The 17374-nt window shown below is 42.6% G+C and overlaps 1 protein-coding gene across 1 annotated transcript in view; it reads right to left on the bottom strand.

The window, feature by feature from the left end:
* Positions 1-7147: 7147 nt before the first annotated feature.
* Mrpl15 (mitochondrial ribosomal protein L15) overlaps positions 7148-17374 on the bottom strand; it is an 11162-nt gene continuing 935 nt past the window's right edge. The window contains exons 2-5 of the mRNA XM_008844409.3: positions 16472-16626; positions 15689-15854; positions 11538-11661; positions 7148-7739 (exon numbers count right to left, since the gene is read on the bottom strand). Coding sequence (XP_008842631.1) covers positions 7402-7739; positions 11538-11661; positions 15689-15854; positions 16472-16626 — 783 coding nt within the window. The 3' untranslated portion in view covers positions 7148-7401. The remainder of the gene's footprint in view (positions 7740-11537; positions 11662-15688; positions 15855-16471; positions 16627-17374) is intronic.

The following is a 17374-nucleotide window of genomic DNA, read 5'->3' on the forward strand; positions in this document are numbered from 1 at the left end:
GAGGAGGGAGGAGAGAAAGGAAGAAAAGGAAAAGAAAATATTGGTTCCTGAAGGTTTTGCAAAGCAAATCAGTGACTGAGTCAGCAGTTCAACATGTCCTCAGATTCTGGGAGGCTGCTGTACTGCCTCTTTGAAATGCATTTTTAGCTCTTGCTAATAAAAGCCCAGCATGCACTTTGCATCGGTGAGGTTGTAGCAGTTACAGAACGCTAAGCACAGACTTCATGAAAATCTTAAGAATGGAGGCAGCAGTCACAGGATGGCTGCCACATAAAAACCACACAAGCCAGGCATGGTGGCGCACGCCAGCACTCCCAGCACTCGGGAGGCAGAGGCAGGCGGATCTCTGAGTTCAAGGCCATCCTGGTCTACGTAGTGAGTTCTAGGTCAGCTGTGGCTACAGGGAGTCCCTGTCTCAAAAAGACAAACACACACACACACACACACACACACACACACACACACACAAGACGCTGACTCACCCAGACTCCCGGAGGCCTTAGGGGCAGGTAATATGCTCTTCACTTTGGGAGAGATGGCTCAGCGATACATACAAATAAAGTAAAAATAAAATAATTTTAATTTACTTTACTCCTTAGATCACGCAGCACTCGGGAGGCAGAGGCAGGCGGATCGTTGTGAGTTCAAGGCCAGCCTGGTCTACATAGTGAGTCCAGGTCAGCTGGGACTGCAGGGAGATCCTGTCTCAAAAAGACAAAAAAAAATTGCTTTTCTTTTTTTTTTAATTTATTATTTTTATTTTATGTGTATGAGTGAGTGTATGGGCTGCATATAGGCTAAGCGCACCCATGTCACGCAGTGCCCCAGGACAGAAGAAGCCGTTGCATCCCCTAGAACTGGAGTTACAGACAGTTGTTAGCAAACATGTGGGTGCTGGGATTTGAACCCAGGTCTTCTGCAAGAATAACCAGTGTTCTTAACCGCTGAGCCATCTCTCCAGCCCAATTTTAAAAAAAAAAAAAAAAAAAAGACTTCTTTGAATCCTTACAACAACCAAATGTGTATTACCTCCATTTCTCAGATAGTGAATCCAAGGCACAGAGAGTGAAAAGCATGCCAAGCTCACACATGTAGTCTTGCTTTGAGCTCAGTAAACTGTTCAGAGGGCTCTGAGCGTTCACATGGTAATATGGGAAGATGTGGTCCTGTGTCATGGTCTGTCTGCAGCAAGGCATCCAGAGAGATGGCTGTTAAAGGCACTCACCATTGTCAGAGAACCACTATCCTCTACCCAAAGTGAACTGGGTGACACTTTCCATCCTATAGAAAAGCTCCCCATCTTCCAAACAGTGACAGTACTTTGACAGAAAGAATGCCCAGGAACTAGATAGGAAATCTACAGCAATATTTTTTCTCTAAGGAGTTTAGAAATTGTGTGATATATGTATATATGTGCACAAGGTGGTGGTGGTATGGTGGTGCACACCCATGTGAACATACATGGAGCCCAGAGGTTGGTGTCCAGGTGTCTTTCCTCCATGGCTTCTCTACCTTATTGTTTGAGACAGTCTCTGATCTAGTTACTTTCTATTGCTGTGATAAAAACACTGACCAAAACCAACTTTGGGAGGAAAAGGATTATTTGGCTTACAGCTCACAATTCATCATTGACAGAAGCCAGAAACTCAGGGCAGGAACCTGGATCTCAGAATGCTGAAGGACAGACCATGGAGGAACACTTTCTGGCTTGCTCCCCTGACCTGTGCTCAGCCTATTTACACAGGACCTCCTCCTCAGGGGTGGCACTGCCCACAGTGGGCTGGGCTGGCCCCTCCCACATCACTCAGCAATCCAGAAAACACCCCATAGGCATGGCCACAGGCCAATCCAGTGGAGACAATTCCTTAATGGGGGCTCTCTCTACCCAAGGTGTGTCAAGTTGACAACTCAAGCCATCTAGCAGTCTCCTACTGGACCTGAAGCTTACTCTTTTGGCTAGAATGGCTGACCAGTGAGCCCCCAGAGATTCATCTGACTCTACCAACCCCACAACCAGTGCTGGGGTTATAGGCATGCACCTCTGTGCCCAGCTTTTATGTGATCTACTCAGGTTCTGGAGATGAACTCCTGTTCCCATGTTTCTGTAGCAAGTACTTTACCCTGAGCCAGCTTCCCAACCCTAGCAATCTTTTTTCTCTAATTTTTAATTTTATGTGTATGAGTCTTTTGCCTGCATGTATTTAAGTACACCACATATATATGCAGTGCCTGAAGATGCCAGAAGAAGGCATCAGATCCCCTGGAACTAGAGTTAAGGACAGTTGTTAGCTGCCATGAGGGGGCTGGGAACCAAACCCAGGTGCACTGCAGAAGTAGTCAGTGCTCTAACCGCTGAGCCATCTCTCCAGGCCCCCTAGAAAATTTATTTACTCTAATTTTATTTTTTGGTTTTTTGAAACAGGGTCTGTGTCAACCAGGCGGGCCTCAAACTCAGAGATCCACCTGCCTTTGCCTTCTGGGTGTTGGGATTAAAGGCATGAACCACTACACCCAGACTAAAAATCTTTTTGAAATACAAATTAACTCAAAGGTTTATGGTTCTGGACACCCAAAGCCATGTATACTGAGAACAGCTGAAGCCACATGCCAGAAAAGGACTAAGATCTAAACTAAAGGCTCCTGCTTTTAGATTTTCAAGTCATGTGAACTCTTAAAGCTATCATCTTCCAATCCTTGTAAATGGCATGAGGGTCACAGTATACCAGTACTTTAGAGTCCAGAAGCATTTCAGTTAAGCTTGTGTCCTCTTGCCTTACAGCAGTTAGCACACCTGCGAAACAGATTTTACAGAATGCACTGTTTTGGTGGCAAATGAACTGCAAAATTACAGTATCACAACCAGGACACAGATGTTTGTGACTAAGTCCATGCTCACCAAATAAACACTGGCCAGCATTACACGTGACCAGACATCTGTTTCCTGTCTTCATTCTTCCCTTTACCACTCCATCCTGATTTCCTTCCGCCTGTAGGGCACCAGAGACAACCACAATTAAGAACACCTCCTGTTTGACTGTTTTCCTTCTATGACTGAGGGTGGTTACTCATTCTCCTTGGAGGGATGGGGGAGAGGAATCCAAAGACCCTCAAATCAAAGTACACTCTGAGATGGCAGCTGCAGTGTGCAGTCCCTCTGTAGGTGACTAATTTCCTCCCTCACTTCCCATGAAGAATTTTCCTGTGGAGGCAGAGCCAGTCGCTTCAGAAGTACAATTGTAAATTGCATCACAAAAGGAAAACCTGCAGCTCAGTCCCGCAAGGCAGTAACCTAGGGCCACAGCGCACCGAAAGGGAACTTTCAGGTTTATTTCTACACTTCGTACCCAGGCACAGTACAGGATATGTTTAAATTTAAGGAAATTCATTTCTAAGCAAATAGGCTGAAATCAAAGGAGTTCTCCTCGGATCAAGTCAGCGGCTGAATCAAGATGTTTCAACTGGAGCTCCAGTTACAGCTCAGGGGTAGCAGAGAGTTCACCTAGTATGAGTGAAGTCCTGGGTTCAATCTCCAAAACTGTGGACAGGTATTACAGATATTTTAGAGTTCGTTTTACATAATATTGGTGTTCTGCAAAGATTGGTGCTGCATTTCAGTTTAAGAAAGGTGAAGTAACTTGTCTAATGCATTCCATTCTAAGGTGAAAGGAGTTTAGTTAAATGCCCTAACAGGCCAGGAGTGGTGGTGCATGTCTTTAGTCCAAGCACTTGGGAGGCAGAGGCAGGCAGAACTCTGAGTTCACCGCCACCCTGGTCTACATAATGAGTTCCAGGCCAGCTGGGGCTACAGGGTGACCCTGTCTCAAAAAGAACCAAAAATAAAATACCCTAATAGTAAACTGTTCAGAAAATATGTATTTAAAATATATTTGCTTTAGTGCTGAGGACGCTGTTCAGTGGCCAAGTGCGCACTGAGTACTCACAGGACCTGGATTCAACACTAGAAGTAAATGAAATAAACCTGACACAGTGAGCAAGCTCTCAACAATATCCACAATCTAATCTACCATTTCACTTAAAACTGGAGAGGGAGAGCTGACTCAGCAGTTAAGAGCACCTGCCACTTACAGAGGACTGGCGTTGAGTTCCCAGCACACACCTGTCTGTAACTCCAGTTCCAGGGGCTCTGAGGTCCTCTTCTGGCCTCTGTGGGCATTGCATGCACATGGTGGACATATACTTGTAGGCAAAACACTCATACAAATAAGATTAACTATTTTTTTTAATTAAAAAAATTGTATGGGAGGCAGAGGTGGGTGGATCTCTGTGAGTTCAAGGCCAATCTGGTCTACATAGTGAGTTCCAGGCCAGCTGAGGCTGTCTCAAAAAAGACCAGACCAGACCAGCTGGTCCTAACTGGACCAGTGAAAATAGGACCAGAAAATAAAATTAAAAATAAAATAAATTGTAAAATAAACTGTGAGGAAAATAAAACTGGCTCAGGTACCCTGAGAAGTAGGTCAGGCAACAATAAGAACAGGCGCTTCTGGTTCTTTTAAAACTTCAAAAACAGCTGGGCGTGATAGCATAAATCTGTAATCCCAGCACTAGGGAGTAGGGGCAGGAAGGGCAGTAGTTCAAGGTTATCCCCCAAACTGTTTTATAAGACTTTTCTCAGCCATAGCTTAAAAATAACCTTTAGGAGCTGTCAACAGTTAATAAAAACACATCTTTCCACCTTGGCCTTCTTCGCATTTTTGGCATCCTATCATCTTTCTCATGTTCAAATGCAACATTCAAAATACCTAACATTGTTAGTGTAAGATGGCTTTATGGTGAAAATATTTTCAAGCAGACACAGAAGGTAAACACTTCCTTCGATGGTTTCCGGAGTTTTGCCAGCATTCTCAAAAAGATTTTACAGACCAGGGTAATGAAAGGCAGGGCAGGTGGTGCGCACCTTTAACCCAGCAGATCTCTGTCTGTTCAAGGCCAGCCTAGTCTACACTGATAGCTTTTATTTCTTAAAAAATTGATGAATTAACCTTATTGTTATATGTTACTGAACTCAACATTCCAGGTATAGAATTAAAGAATTCTGCACTTTCCTGTTTGTCTAATGTAAGTCAATCCACCTGAGCTGAAGTTTAGTGGGACTATCTATGAATCTCCTGGCTGGTTATCCAATGTGTTCACTCTCTTACCAACCGTAACAGGAATTTTCTCCTGAGAAGACTAGCTGCTACAGACTTCTGGCCTCTGCAGAACAGGACTCCAGGGTCTGGCCAATGTCTATAAACAGAAGTTCTATGTGGCAGCTTCTAGAAACCCTCCTTAGGAAAAAGTCAGCTTATTCTTGCCTAGCCTTTTTTAGATCTGTCAGGAGGGATCTCGTGGAGCTTGGTGCCTCATCTGTGAGTGGAGAATTAGTGTTAATTAATTCAAGTACTGTAACTTCAAGTTCCTATCAGTAGAGCCGAGACTAACCAAACACACCACCTCTGTCACTTGGTGATCTCTGAAAAATAAAAATACGTTTTTAAACTTTTGCCTGTCCAGGTGTCCTAGTTTGTTTCTTCATTGCTGTGACAAAACACTCTGACCAATACAACTTGGGGAGGAAAGGGTTTATTTGTCTTACATCTCCCAGGTCACAGTTCATCAGGGAGCCCAAGGTAGGAACCCAGGGCAGGAATCTGGAGGCAGGAGCTGGAGCACAGGCCATGGAGGAATGCTGCTTACTGGCTTGCTTCCCTGGCCCCTGCTCAGCCGGCTTTTTTATACAACACAGGTCCACCTGCCCAGGGGTGGCACCACCCATAGTGGGCTGGGCCCTCCACATCACTCATCAAGAAAATGCCCCTCAGACATGGCCACGGGCCAATCCAATAGAGGCAATTCCCCAACTGAGGCTCCCTCAATCCAGGTGTGTCAAGTTGACACTAAAGCTATCCAGCACACCAGGAGAAGTCTTGGGATTTCAGATTTTTCTTAATTCTAGCTTCCCAGAACAATTTATACCAAACCAAATTATACAATCCTGTATAAAACCTGAAACACACTCTGGACACGTGGAAAAGTCAATAAATAAGAAATACATTGCATGATTTATGTTTTTTTAATTTTATTATTTATTTATGTGTATGAGTGTACTGCCTGTATGTATGTGAGTGCACCTGTGTCATGCAACACCATGGAGGTCAGAAGACGGCCTCATATTTCCCCAGAACTGGAGTTAAGGATGGTCCATAGCCACCATGTGGGTGCTAGAAATCGAACCCGGGTCCTCTGCAAGAGCAGTCAGTGCTCCCAACCGCTGAGCTGTCTCTCCAGCCCCCCACCCTTTTTTAAAATTATTTTAAGACAGTCAAGAATCTTTAACTGTGGAATTCATTATCATGAATTACTGAAGATCAATTCCTAATTGCTCTGCCAGGTATGGTAGCTCAAAAAGACCATAATTTTTAATCACTCAAGGTAAATTCAGCTTTTGTGAGATCTGAACAGTGTATCTTTGGAAAAGCTTGTTAGCTCCTGAATCTTCCACATTGGCTTAACTTAAGCTGGGCACAGCAACGTAACGCCTGTAGTCCCAGCTGTTTGAAGAGCTAAAGCAAGAGGATTACTTGAGCTCAGATGAAGGTCAGCTTCAACATGAAGGGAAACGCCCATCTAAAAACCACCACACACAAACAAAAATAAAACATGAGCCTGATTTTCCCATTTCTATTTGGTTGTATGGCTCATATAATCATTGGCCAAGTTTTCCAAAATTATGTGAAATGACTAAAAAACAAAGACCTTCAACACTTCAAGAACAAAATGCTACTGTGAGATAAAATTTTATCAGAACACTTCAAGGAAAATGCTAATGGCTTGATCATTGTATACTCTTACCAATGTTGAGAAAATTAATTCACTTGTAATCTCTGTTTCTCTAGCCCCCCACTGTTGCAACACTCCTTAGACACTATTCACCAGCTGTTAACCGTCACATGCTGACCATCTCTAGCAAGGCTGGGAGCTCAGCATCTAGATAGTGGGGAACAAAGCTTCCCTAAAACTACTGAGAAGAAGCCACCAGCTCCTAGGCAGCTGCTCTCAGCTGAATAACCCTACTGATCAGTCCCATTCCATTTGCCCTTCATTCTGACTTCAAACAGTAACAAGACAAGGACGGCATAAGAGATTATGAGAAGATGAAAAGGTATTTTATAAAATGATCATAATCATCCTCCGAAAGACACCAGTTTGAACTTCTGAGAGCCCTCAAGGACTCCACTCCTCTATGCGGGTCTTGCTTCCAGCAGTTTATTAGGTGAAAATTAACAAGAGATATGATTACAGTGACAACTAACATCAACACCTGGAGGGCTACACATTTGGGAAATGAAGTAAGAGACCCATCTTGTGGCCTTTTCTGGTACTGACGTGCTGAGGAGGTCAAGAGCTGTAATACTTCAGGAGATTCTCATCTGTAGGTTTGAGAATTTTCTTATCTGCCATATTAACCACCCATCCTGGAGCAAGACCAAAGAATATCTGCCTTGGATCCTTCCGAGTACTGAGCATTTTGAAGAGTTCATCTTTAGTGATATCAGGAAGAACATAACCGTATTTCATGGCGAGTTCAAGTCTTGCTTCAGGAAACCTGGCAGGGTCTGCCAGGTACCCACGGTTCTTTGCATCAGTGTAATAAGGCACCAGAGCTTCGGGTGGGAGCATCCGTTTTGGAATGGGTTGTCCACGCAGAAAGAATGGAATGGGTTTGCACAGAATTTCTAAAAGAATTTAAATAAAGAGATGTAAATACTGGCTCTATAAATAATGATTTTAACATGTTTTTTAATTATTGATTTTTAATTTACTGAGTTTATTCCAAGAACTTTAAAAAAATATTTTTTTGTTTTTATTTAGATGTATGAGTATATTGCCTGCATATATGTGCACTCATGTTGTGCAATGCCTGTGGAAGTCAGAGGAGTGCATTGGATTTCCCTGGAACTGGAGTTAGAGACAGTTGTTAGCTGCCACATGGGTGCTGGGAATCAAATCCAGGTTCTCTGCAAGAGCAGCCAGTGCTCTTAACCACTGAGCCATCTCTCTAGCCCTCAAGAGTTTTTTAAGGCTTAAGTAAGAAAACTAAAACAACTTTCATTTAATTTTCATTTTATTAAAGTCCTAGTGGGAAAGAGGCTCACACCAAGCCCTGTCAGGTCTGCTTGGCAACTGCTCTTACCAAGCCATCTTACAAATTATTACATTAATTTGTAATAATATATATCATGAAAACCCAAGTGCCGCAAGCCACGACTCCGTCCAGCAGAGCCGAGGAAAGACGACACAGACACCAAGGTGAGGTTTAGGCTTCTTCTCACTCTCTCTCTCTATTACACACTTCAGCTCTTCATATAGCGTTCCCAACAGCCCTCCCCCCAGCCAGGACCAATCATGGCACACACACACGTAGCGGGCAGGCAGAGTGGCAGCTTATTAGGCCACGTAGCAGGATCATACTCGATGATGTCTCTGATCAAGCAGGCAGCACATGATCGGGCTTATTGTGCTTGCGCAGGTTGGAGTAAACAAGTGAGGGGCACGAGGCTTGGCAGCCAGCCAGGGCGCCATCTTGGCCGGCTCGACCGCGCCTGCTTCCCACACCCAAGGAAAGAAGGAAAGGAAAGGAAAAAGGGGAGGGGAGGGAGGGTTTGAAAAAACATTTTAAATTAAGCTATCTTACTCTCCCAAAAAATATTTTTAAGGAAATTAGAGAGAATAAAGAGACCCTGTACAGGAGAATACAAAGTCTGGAGAGGCCTGTTCCCACTAATTAAAAAAATTGGTCCATAGTCACTTTTTTTTTTTTTTTTGGTCTTTTTGAGGCAGGGTCTCCCTGTAGCCCCAGCTGGTCTGGAACGCACTATGGAGACCAGGCTGGCCTCGAATTCACAGACATTTGCCTGCCTCTGCCTCTGCTTCTGCCTCGAGTGCTGGGATTAAAGATGCACGCCATCACCCCCAGCTCATAGTCACCAATCGGTTAGAAAAACAGGCTTCTGGCCAACTAATCATACTAAAATGCAGAATAAATGAGGAATTATTCATGATGCAACTTCTTGTCATTTGAAAAAAAAAAAAAAAAAAAAAAGCTAGCAGGCTGTGGTGGTGCATGCCTTTAATGAGGGTTGGTGGGGAGCAGGCAGATCTCTGTGAGTTCAAGGCCAGCCAGTGTGCTACATTATGAGACCCAGTCTCAAAAAACCACCAAAAACAAAACCAAAAAAAGATATATAGCAAGAAAATTTAGGGGCTGGATCAGCTTAGCAGTTAAGAGCACTTGCTGCTCTTGCAGAGAATCTAAGTTTGATTCCCAGGACCCACATCAGGCAGCTTGCCTGTAACTCTAGGTCCATGTGAATCCAATACCTCTTTCCTCCCTGGGCACCTGCACTCATGTAACACACAAAGACACACACATACACATAATTAAAAACAAACTAAAAAAAAATTGTTTAAGCAGCCGGGCATGGTGGCACATGCCTTTAATCCCAGCACTTGGGAGGCAGAGGCAGGCGGATCTCTGTGAGTTGGAGGCCAGCCTGATCTCGATAGCAAATCCAGACCAGCTAGGGCTACAAGGAGACTCTGTCTCAAAAAGACCAAAAAAAAAAAAAAAAAGTTTAAGAAAATTTAGGACTGGCAAGACGGCTCAGCAAGTAAAAGTGCTAGCCGCCAAGAACTCACATGGTAAAAAGAGAAAGTAGATTCCATCAAGTTTCCTCTGACCTCCACATGCACATTGTGGCACGTACATGTACACATTTGTACACATACAAAGACAAGTAAGTAAACAAATAAATAGAGGCTAGAGAAATGGCTCAGTGGTTAAGAGCACTGGCTGCTCTTGCAAAAGACCTGGGTTCGATTCCCAGTACCCATATGGCACTAAGTTATATACACAAAACATTCATACACATAAAAAATCCTTTGAAAGGTACAGTAAGTTGAATTTTCCCTTGAAAGTTTGCAAGTGGTTTGATTTTTTTGAACCAGGGGTTCACCTTCCATAACTCCACTTCCAGGGGGTCTGATGCCCTCTTCTGACCTCTGTGGACATTATACAACATGTGTGTACTTACACACATGCAGGCAATATACTCGTACATATAAAATAATTAATAAATACAATAAAAAGTTTTAAGGAAATTTAAAAGCCTAACTGGTGTGTGTAAATGAAAGACTGGGTAAAGAGATACACAACACTCCGACATAAGAAATCTCATCCTAGTGCTGGAGAGATGACTCAGGTTAAGGGAACTGGCTTCTCCTGCAGAGGACTTGGGTTTGGTTCCCAGCACCCACATGGTGGCTAGTTTTAGGGGGTCTGACACCCTCTTCTCGCCTCTATGGGCATTGCAGGGCACAGGTGAACTTACATGCAGGCAAAACACTCTTAAGACATAAAACTTTTAAAAAGAATGGATATTTGCCAAATTTAGAACCAGAAAAAAGTAAAATAAATATGAATACCACTAAATACCACTAAAAGTGTAGTGGGTAAAAACACAAGTGATGGGGCTGGAGAGATGCTCAGTGGTTAGAGCACTGGCTGTTCTTATAGAAGACCTGGGTTTAATTCCCAGCACCCACATGGCAGCTAACAACTGCCCATAACTCCAGTTCCAGGGGAATCTGATGCCCTCTTCTGACTTCCGCAGGCATTGCACAACACAGCTGCACTTACACTCAGGAAATACACTCATACATGTAAAATTAAAAAATAGTACATAAAATATTTAAAAAGCCGAAAGTGACAAAATGGAAGAAAGGAAAAGGAAAAAAAAAGCAGTAATTTTTTAAATGTATAAACAAAATTAGATAAACACATAAGGGGAACCACAGAAGAAAAACTTTTTTTTGCTTTTTAAAACATATTAAAATACTAGTAAAAGAGGGGAGGGCAGGAAACAGGCCACCCTGGGCTACATAGTGAGCCCCTGATTCAAAACTACCAAACCAGTTGCAAACTTTCAAGAGAAAATTCACCTTATTGTATATTTTCAAAAGATTTTTTTTTTATGTATATGAATGTTTTGCCTACATATATGTAAGTTCACCATGTGCAAGGCCCATGACGGCACTGGAGTTAAACACAATTGTTAGCTGTCATGTGGGTGCTGGGAACCCAAATCCAGGTCCTCTGGAAGAGGACCTAAGTGCTGAGCCAACTCTCCAGTCCTGTGAACAAACTTTAAAGACAGTACTTATGGCATTTATAAAGGTATAAAAGAAGCCAGAAGACTATCAATCTGGGGTAAAAAAAAAAACCCGAAAGAGACTGTCATAATGTTGGTGGAAATTGTAAGATAAAGTTGAGAAGTTCCTCACATGGTGGACTTGACATCCCTGCTACTTTCAAAAGGAGAGGCCAGGGAGGCAGATGTGGGTCTGAACATTGCATACCTTTCAGCCACATGCCTTAGTTTTTGTATCATGATAATCTACACGACAGATGTAGATCAACTACCAGTATTTGTATTCACTAACAAAGAAACTGGCCAGAGAACAAACACGCTTACCCAGGCTTCTCGGGTCGTAGAAGGCTGTAGTAACGACACCTCCATTCCTTTCAATTGCAGCAATGGCTAGTTCCGAAGCCAACTGCACTTCAATGTTAACCTTTGCTTGAAAGGTGTCAGCACCCTGCCAAAAGTCAAACAGTCCATTAGTAAATAGCTCAGCTAAGCTTCTGGCTTAACGTGCATTTCTCCCTCCAAAGTATCTGTAATCCTATTTCTAAATATCTCTGCTTAGGGGTCCTATCAAATTTCTTCTACATTTTTTAGGCCTCTGTGCTTCACCAATTCTCAACCCCTGTAGTAGGAAGGACTGTCTTATTTCCATTTTCTGCATTTAGTAAACACTGACAGAAGCACCCATCCCTGGTACTTTATTAGTAGACTGTTTAGTTCTAACAACCCTACGACAGGATTATAGAGTACCAAGTTCACAGATGGGGATAGTGAAGTGTGAGGGGTTGAGTGATTTGCCCAAGATCACAAAGCTAGGATTCTAATCCAGAATCTAGTCAGAGCCTTTGAGTTGGGATTTCCTCCAGTGCTGAGGATGAGACCCAGAGACTTGTGCTCTACCACTGAGCTACAGTCCCAGCACCATCTGGGTTCTCTTTTAGAAAGTCTTTTTAAATTTATTCATTTTCAGTGTCTGTGCAGGTGTTCATGTGTACGTACAGGCATGCGTGCCACAGCAAGAAGACAAGTTTGTGGAGTTGGTTCTCTTTTTACCTTACATGGATTTGGGGATCAAACTCAGGTCATCAGGCCTACATGGTAAGTGCCTTTACCCATGAAGCCATTTCACCAGTCTTGGCTCTATAGTCTTTTTTTTTTACATGTATGAATGTACTGCCTGCATGTACGTTAAGTGCACCCATGTCAAGTAATGCCCAGAGGTCAGAAGAGTGTCAGATGCCCTGGAACTGGAGTTACAGATGGTTGTTTGCCACAATGTGGGTGCTGGGATTCGAACCCAGGTCCTCTGCAAGAGCAGCCAGTGCTCTTAACCACTGAGCCATGTCTCCAGGCCCCAGATCTGAATTCTTAACGACACAATACTGGACAGCATAGGTAAGAAGCCTTCCTTATTCCTAATTAAGTGCATGTGAGAGAGGAGATGGGGATCTGGAGCAAGTGGAAGACCTCCCACAATGCTGTGGTGCTGGCTCCCTTTGGGGAAAAAGGGAAATTCACTTTGCGTTCCCTATTGATTTTATACCTTCTCTATGCTGGGGGTAAAATTCTACTTTCCCCTAGAATGTTCAACTCCAGAACATTTTTTACTTCGGCTATATCAATTAGGATCTGCTCATTTTTCTCTAACTCTGAAACATGAAATTAAGTTCATGATAAAAAGATGGCAGCATTACTGCTCTTTTATGGAAAGAGGTGCTTTTGCTAGTATGATTGAAACTAACTCTCAATCTGATACCTTTCATTAGGAATTTCTCATACACTTCAAAAATAGTTTATTAAATATAAGGTGTATTTTCTCATATTTTGTATTTGATAATGGTGTGCTTTTTTTTCCTTCTTTTTTTTTTGTTGTTGTTGTCTTTCTGAGACAGGGTCTCCCTGTAGCCCCACCTATCTTGGAACTCACTATGTAGACCAGGCTGGCTTTGAACTCACAGACATTCACCTGCCTCTGCCTCTAAAGGCGTGCATTACCACACCCGGCTTAATGGTGTGCATTTTTATATCCAACTTTTGATTCAAAAACTAGGGTCTTGAGGTGTAATTTGTGATTTTTAATTAGTACCCACAGACTGCTTAACTACCTCTCTATTCTTAGGCACTGGTGTGCATTCCAGTATTTTCAACATTATAAATAGCATTTTGGGGGAACGTCTATAAATCTTGTTTTTGTTTTCCTCCAGAATACAGAGTCCCAAATACACAACGCTGTGCTAACTAGTCAAAACAGTCTTAACATCCACTATTTACTTGCAAATGTGTAACTCAGAAAAGGTAAACAATTTATAAAGCTATAAATGACTGCATGTATTCAACCACTGCCCGACAGTAGAATTTTCAGGATGATTTCTACTAGCATAATACACACATCTGAAGGGTAATGGGATGTGCAGTTTCAGGGCTGCCAAGGTCACGAACTTTTCTGGGTTGCAACACATGTCTTTTCCTTACATCCCCACAGTAGAATATTGAGGTTTCACCATGTTTTGGGTATTTTTTCAAATGAATTTAACTGTCTTCTCTTTTGCTTTTTGTTGTTGTTCTGAGACTCTTCAATCCAAGGCTGGCATGGAATCCATTACACAGCTCAGGTGGCCTCAACCTTCTAGGAATCCTTCTGCCTCAGCCTCCCAAATGCTGGAATTGCAGTTGTGAGCTACCATATTAGGTGACTGGTATTATCTAGAAAGCTCTTTTCACAGATTCATCTTTTCAAAGGAATTTAAAAGGTTTATCCACAAACATAGGCTTCCCTCTAGTGGGCACCAAGTTACCTACCCAGCTACTATAGTTCATTAACAATGTACAAAAACTTATTTGCTTATGAACCCTTGACTATTTCCTACAAACAAATTTTTAATGAAGTTGAAATGGGATTTAATTCATTCTTTTCTTTCCTCCATAAACTTTCATGAACTAAGATTTCCAATATTGAAACTATTAACACAGTCCCTGCCCTCATAGGGTTTACACTGTAGTGAGGAAGACCATGAAATGTAAGTTCATAACTTGGTGATAAATATTAAATATTCATTATTCAAAGAAAAATGCTTTGACCAGGTAAGGTAGGCACAGGATGTGTCTATTAGAGTGGGGCAGGTGTTCCTTTACAAGAAGCTCCAAGCGAGCTGCAGTAGCACATGCCTATAATCTTGGCACTCAGGAGGCAGAGCAGAGGGATCACTGCAAGTCAGTGGCCAGCCTGGTCTACACAGGAATTTCCAGGTCAGCCTGCTAGAGCTGTCTTAAAAAACAAACAGATGGGCGTGGTGGTGCATGCTTTAATCCCAGCACTTGGGAGACAAGAGGCAGGGGGATGTCTGTGAGTCCAAGACCAACCTGGTCTACATAGTGAGTTCCACGTCAGCTGGGGTTACAGAGAGACCCTGTGTCAAACAGACCAAAAAGAAAAAAACAAAACAAAGCTGTCAAGAAGACCTTCCTACTATACTGATAGGTGAATACCAAAGAACTGAGTAGCAAGCTATACAGATCCACAGAGGCAGAAGACAGAGCCCTGCCACCAGAGCATGTCAGCTTTCTAAACCACAGCTGGTATAACACAATCACCACTTCAGTGCTCACACTGAAGAAAAAAGGAGGCAGAGTGTTAACTATATACACCCTCTTTATAATCAGATTTGCTTTCCATAGTTTCAGTTTCAATGTCACCTATAAACTACATTAAGTCTTCTTTTGCAGTGGTAGGGCTCAAACCCAAGGCCTCATGCATGCTAGGAAACTGATTTAGGACTGAGCTGCATCCCCAGCATTTGTAAGTTTTAAACTGTGTGCTGAATAGCATGATGAAATCTCAAGCTGCCTACCCCATACTTCCCAGGACATAAACCATGCCTTTCTGTATCACATTCACACTTTACCAGCTACAGCCCATTTAGCCTGCCACAGTACCCCAATGCTCTATTCAAGTAACCCTTGTTTTACTTAATCTTGTCCCCAAATGCAAGAGTAGTGATGCTAGTGATTGAGATAAGACAAAGAGGAGGCACAAAGTGTGTACATGAAGTGGAAGCTCTCCACTCAGTAAGCAAAGAAAAGAATCGTATGCTAAGGTTGCTGGGAACTGTACAAACTGTTCCTAACCACTCTAATTTACAACTTAATCTTTATTGTAGGTATATATGAAATAGAAAAAACAGCATATACAGCGCCTGGTGACATCCACAGTTTCAAGTATCCACTTGATACGCAACCCCCACAGACAAGAGGGGACTACTGTATATGGCAAACTATCTACATAATACCAGAAAATTGAAACTAAACTTTTTTTTTTCCAAATGGATACTTGAAAGAGCCTACTTCTCTTGGATGTCTTTTTGAGACAGGGTCTCCCTGTAGCCCTGCCTGGTGACCTGGAACTTGACAGGCAGACTAGGCTGGCCTTGATCTTACAAAGATCTGCCTGCCTCTGCCTCCCAAATGCCTATCAAACTTACCTCTTCAACCAGTTGGACCCCATAATCTCTTTTAAGTGGCTGGATCACCACACCTCTCCCATTGACAAGCTGGGTTAAGTCAATAGGTTGAGTTGGATCGACTCGACCTAAATCAATGAGATATTGCAGTCTCCTGAGGCTCAAAGGCTGATACTGGCGCCTGAAACTATGAAACAGGAACGCAGTAGTTAGAAAACACAAAATAGTCTTCTAGTAACTTCTTAAAATCAATTCAAAGCTTTGTTCTTTATTTTCCTCCATAAACTTTTGATGGTCTAACAATATAAACATTAATAAAAAGCCAGTATTCCTTTGTTCCACTAAAAATAAGTTGTCCTTCTAAGCAATTACTTCATTCAGGCACATAAGTAAACTTATGGAGGTTTAACCTACTATCTGAATTAGATAATCATGGAACACAGAACAACTGTGGTAGTTATCATTACTAGGTGACTACAATGGGCCATATATTACATATTTGTGTGTATATGTATTTTTTTTTTAATTACTAATTCTCTAAGGAATCATGATAGCAAGCATGATCATCTCCATTTTGCAGGTCTGAGAACCTCTGGGCTTACATGCATGCACACATGCACACGCACGCACACACACACACACACATCCCCAGCATGCACTTACATTATTTCACTACCAAAAATTATTCCAAGAATAGTACCACATTGGTTCAAAATGAATGTAAGATTTTTTACCAAATTATTTCTTAAGTAACTCTCAATGAAAACTAGGGAATTTGTACTTCAAAAAGCAGAGCATCCTTACCTATGCCCTTCATTAAATCCGTATTTTGGGATTCGGAGGTAAAATGGAGTCTGGCCTCCCTCAAAGCCCAGCCGGGGCCTGGTTCCTCTCTGCCTTTCTCCTTTATGACCTCTGCCACATTTCCTACCTCTTCTCCGATCTCTTGGACGTCTTTCCTACAAGTAAAATGAGTTTCAAGATCTTGCGTTTCTAAAAGCTGTGTTTCACCCCAGCACACTTTTTTATTATGCCCTTTATTCATCCAGGATTAGATAAGGTACTGTGTGTCAAGCAATATCTTAGCTACTCAAATATCCACACACCAGACTAGCACCTCTGAGAATGTAGCTAATTCTTTTTCTTTTAATATTTTTTTATATTTTTATTTTATGTGTGTATGTTGCCTGTATGTATATAAGTGCAGGCATGCATGCCCTCTGAGGCCAGAAAGGGGCATCAAGATTCCCTGGAACTAAAGTTACAGATAGTTGTTAATTGCCATGTGGGTGCTAGGAATCAAATCTAGGTCCTCTGGAAAAGTAGCCAGCACTCTTAACCACACCACTGAGCCATCTCTCCAGCCCCTAGTTAATTTTTTTTTTTTTTGGTCTTTTTGAGACAGGGTCTCCCTGTAGCCCCAGCTGACCTGGCACTCACTACATAGAGCAGGTTGGCCCTACATAGTGCTCAGAGATCTGCCTGATCTCTGCTTTCCTGCTGGGACTAAAGGTGTATGCCACCACTCCCTGCTCCTAGTTAATTCTTGTAACCAAAATCTAATCTGATGCTGGGGGTCCTGGTGCTCGCCTTTAATTCCAGCACTAGGGAGGCAGAGGCAGGGGGATCTCTGTGAGCTTGAGGCCAGCTTGGTCTTACATAATGAGTTCCAGGCCAGCTGGGGCTACAGAGAGACCCTGTCTCAAA

This window comes from Nannospalax galili, unplaced genomic scaffold (assembly GCF_000622305.1).
Source record: "Nannospalax galili isolate Female #2095 unplaced genomic scaffold, S.galili_v1.0 scaffold40, whole genome shotgun sequence".
NCBI lineage: Eukaryota > Metazoa > Chordata > Mammalia > Rodentia > Spalacidae > Nannospalax > Nannospalax galili.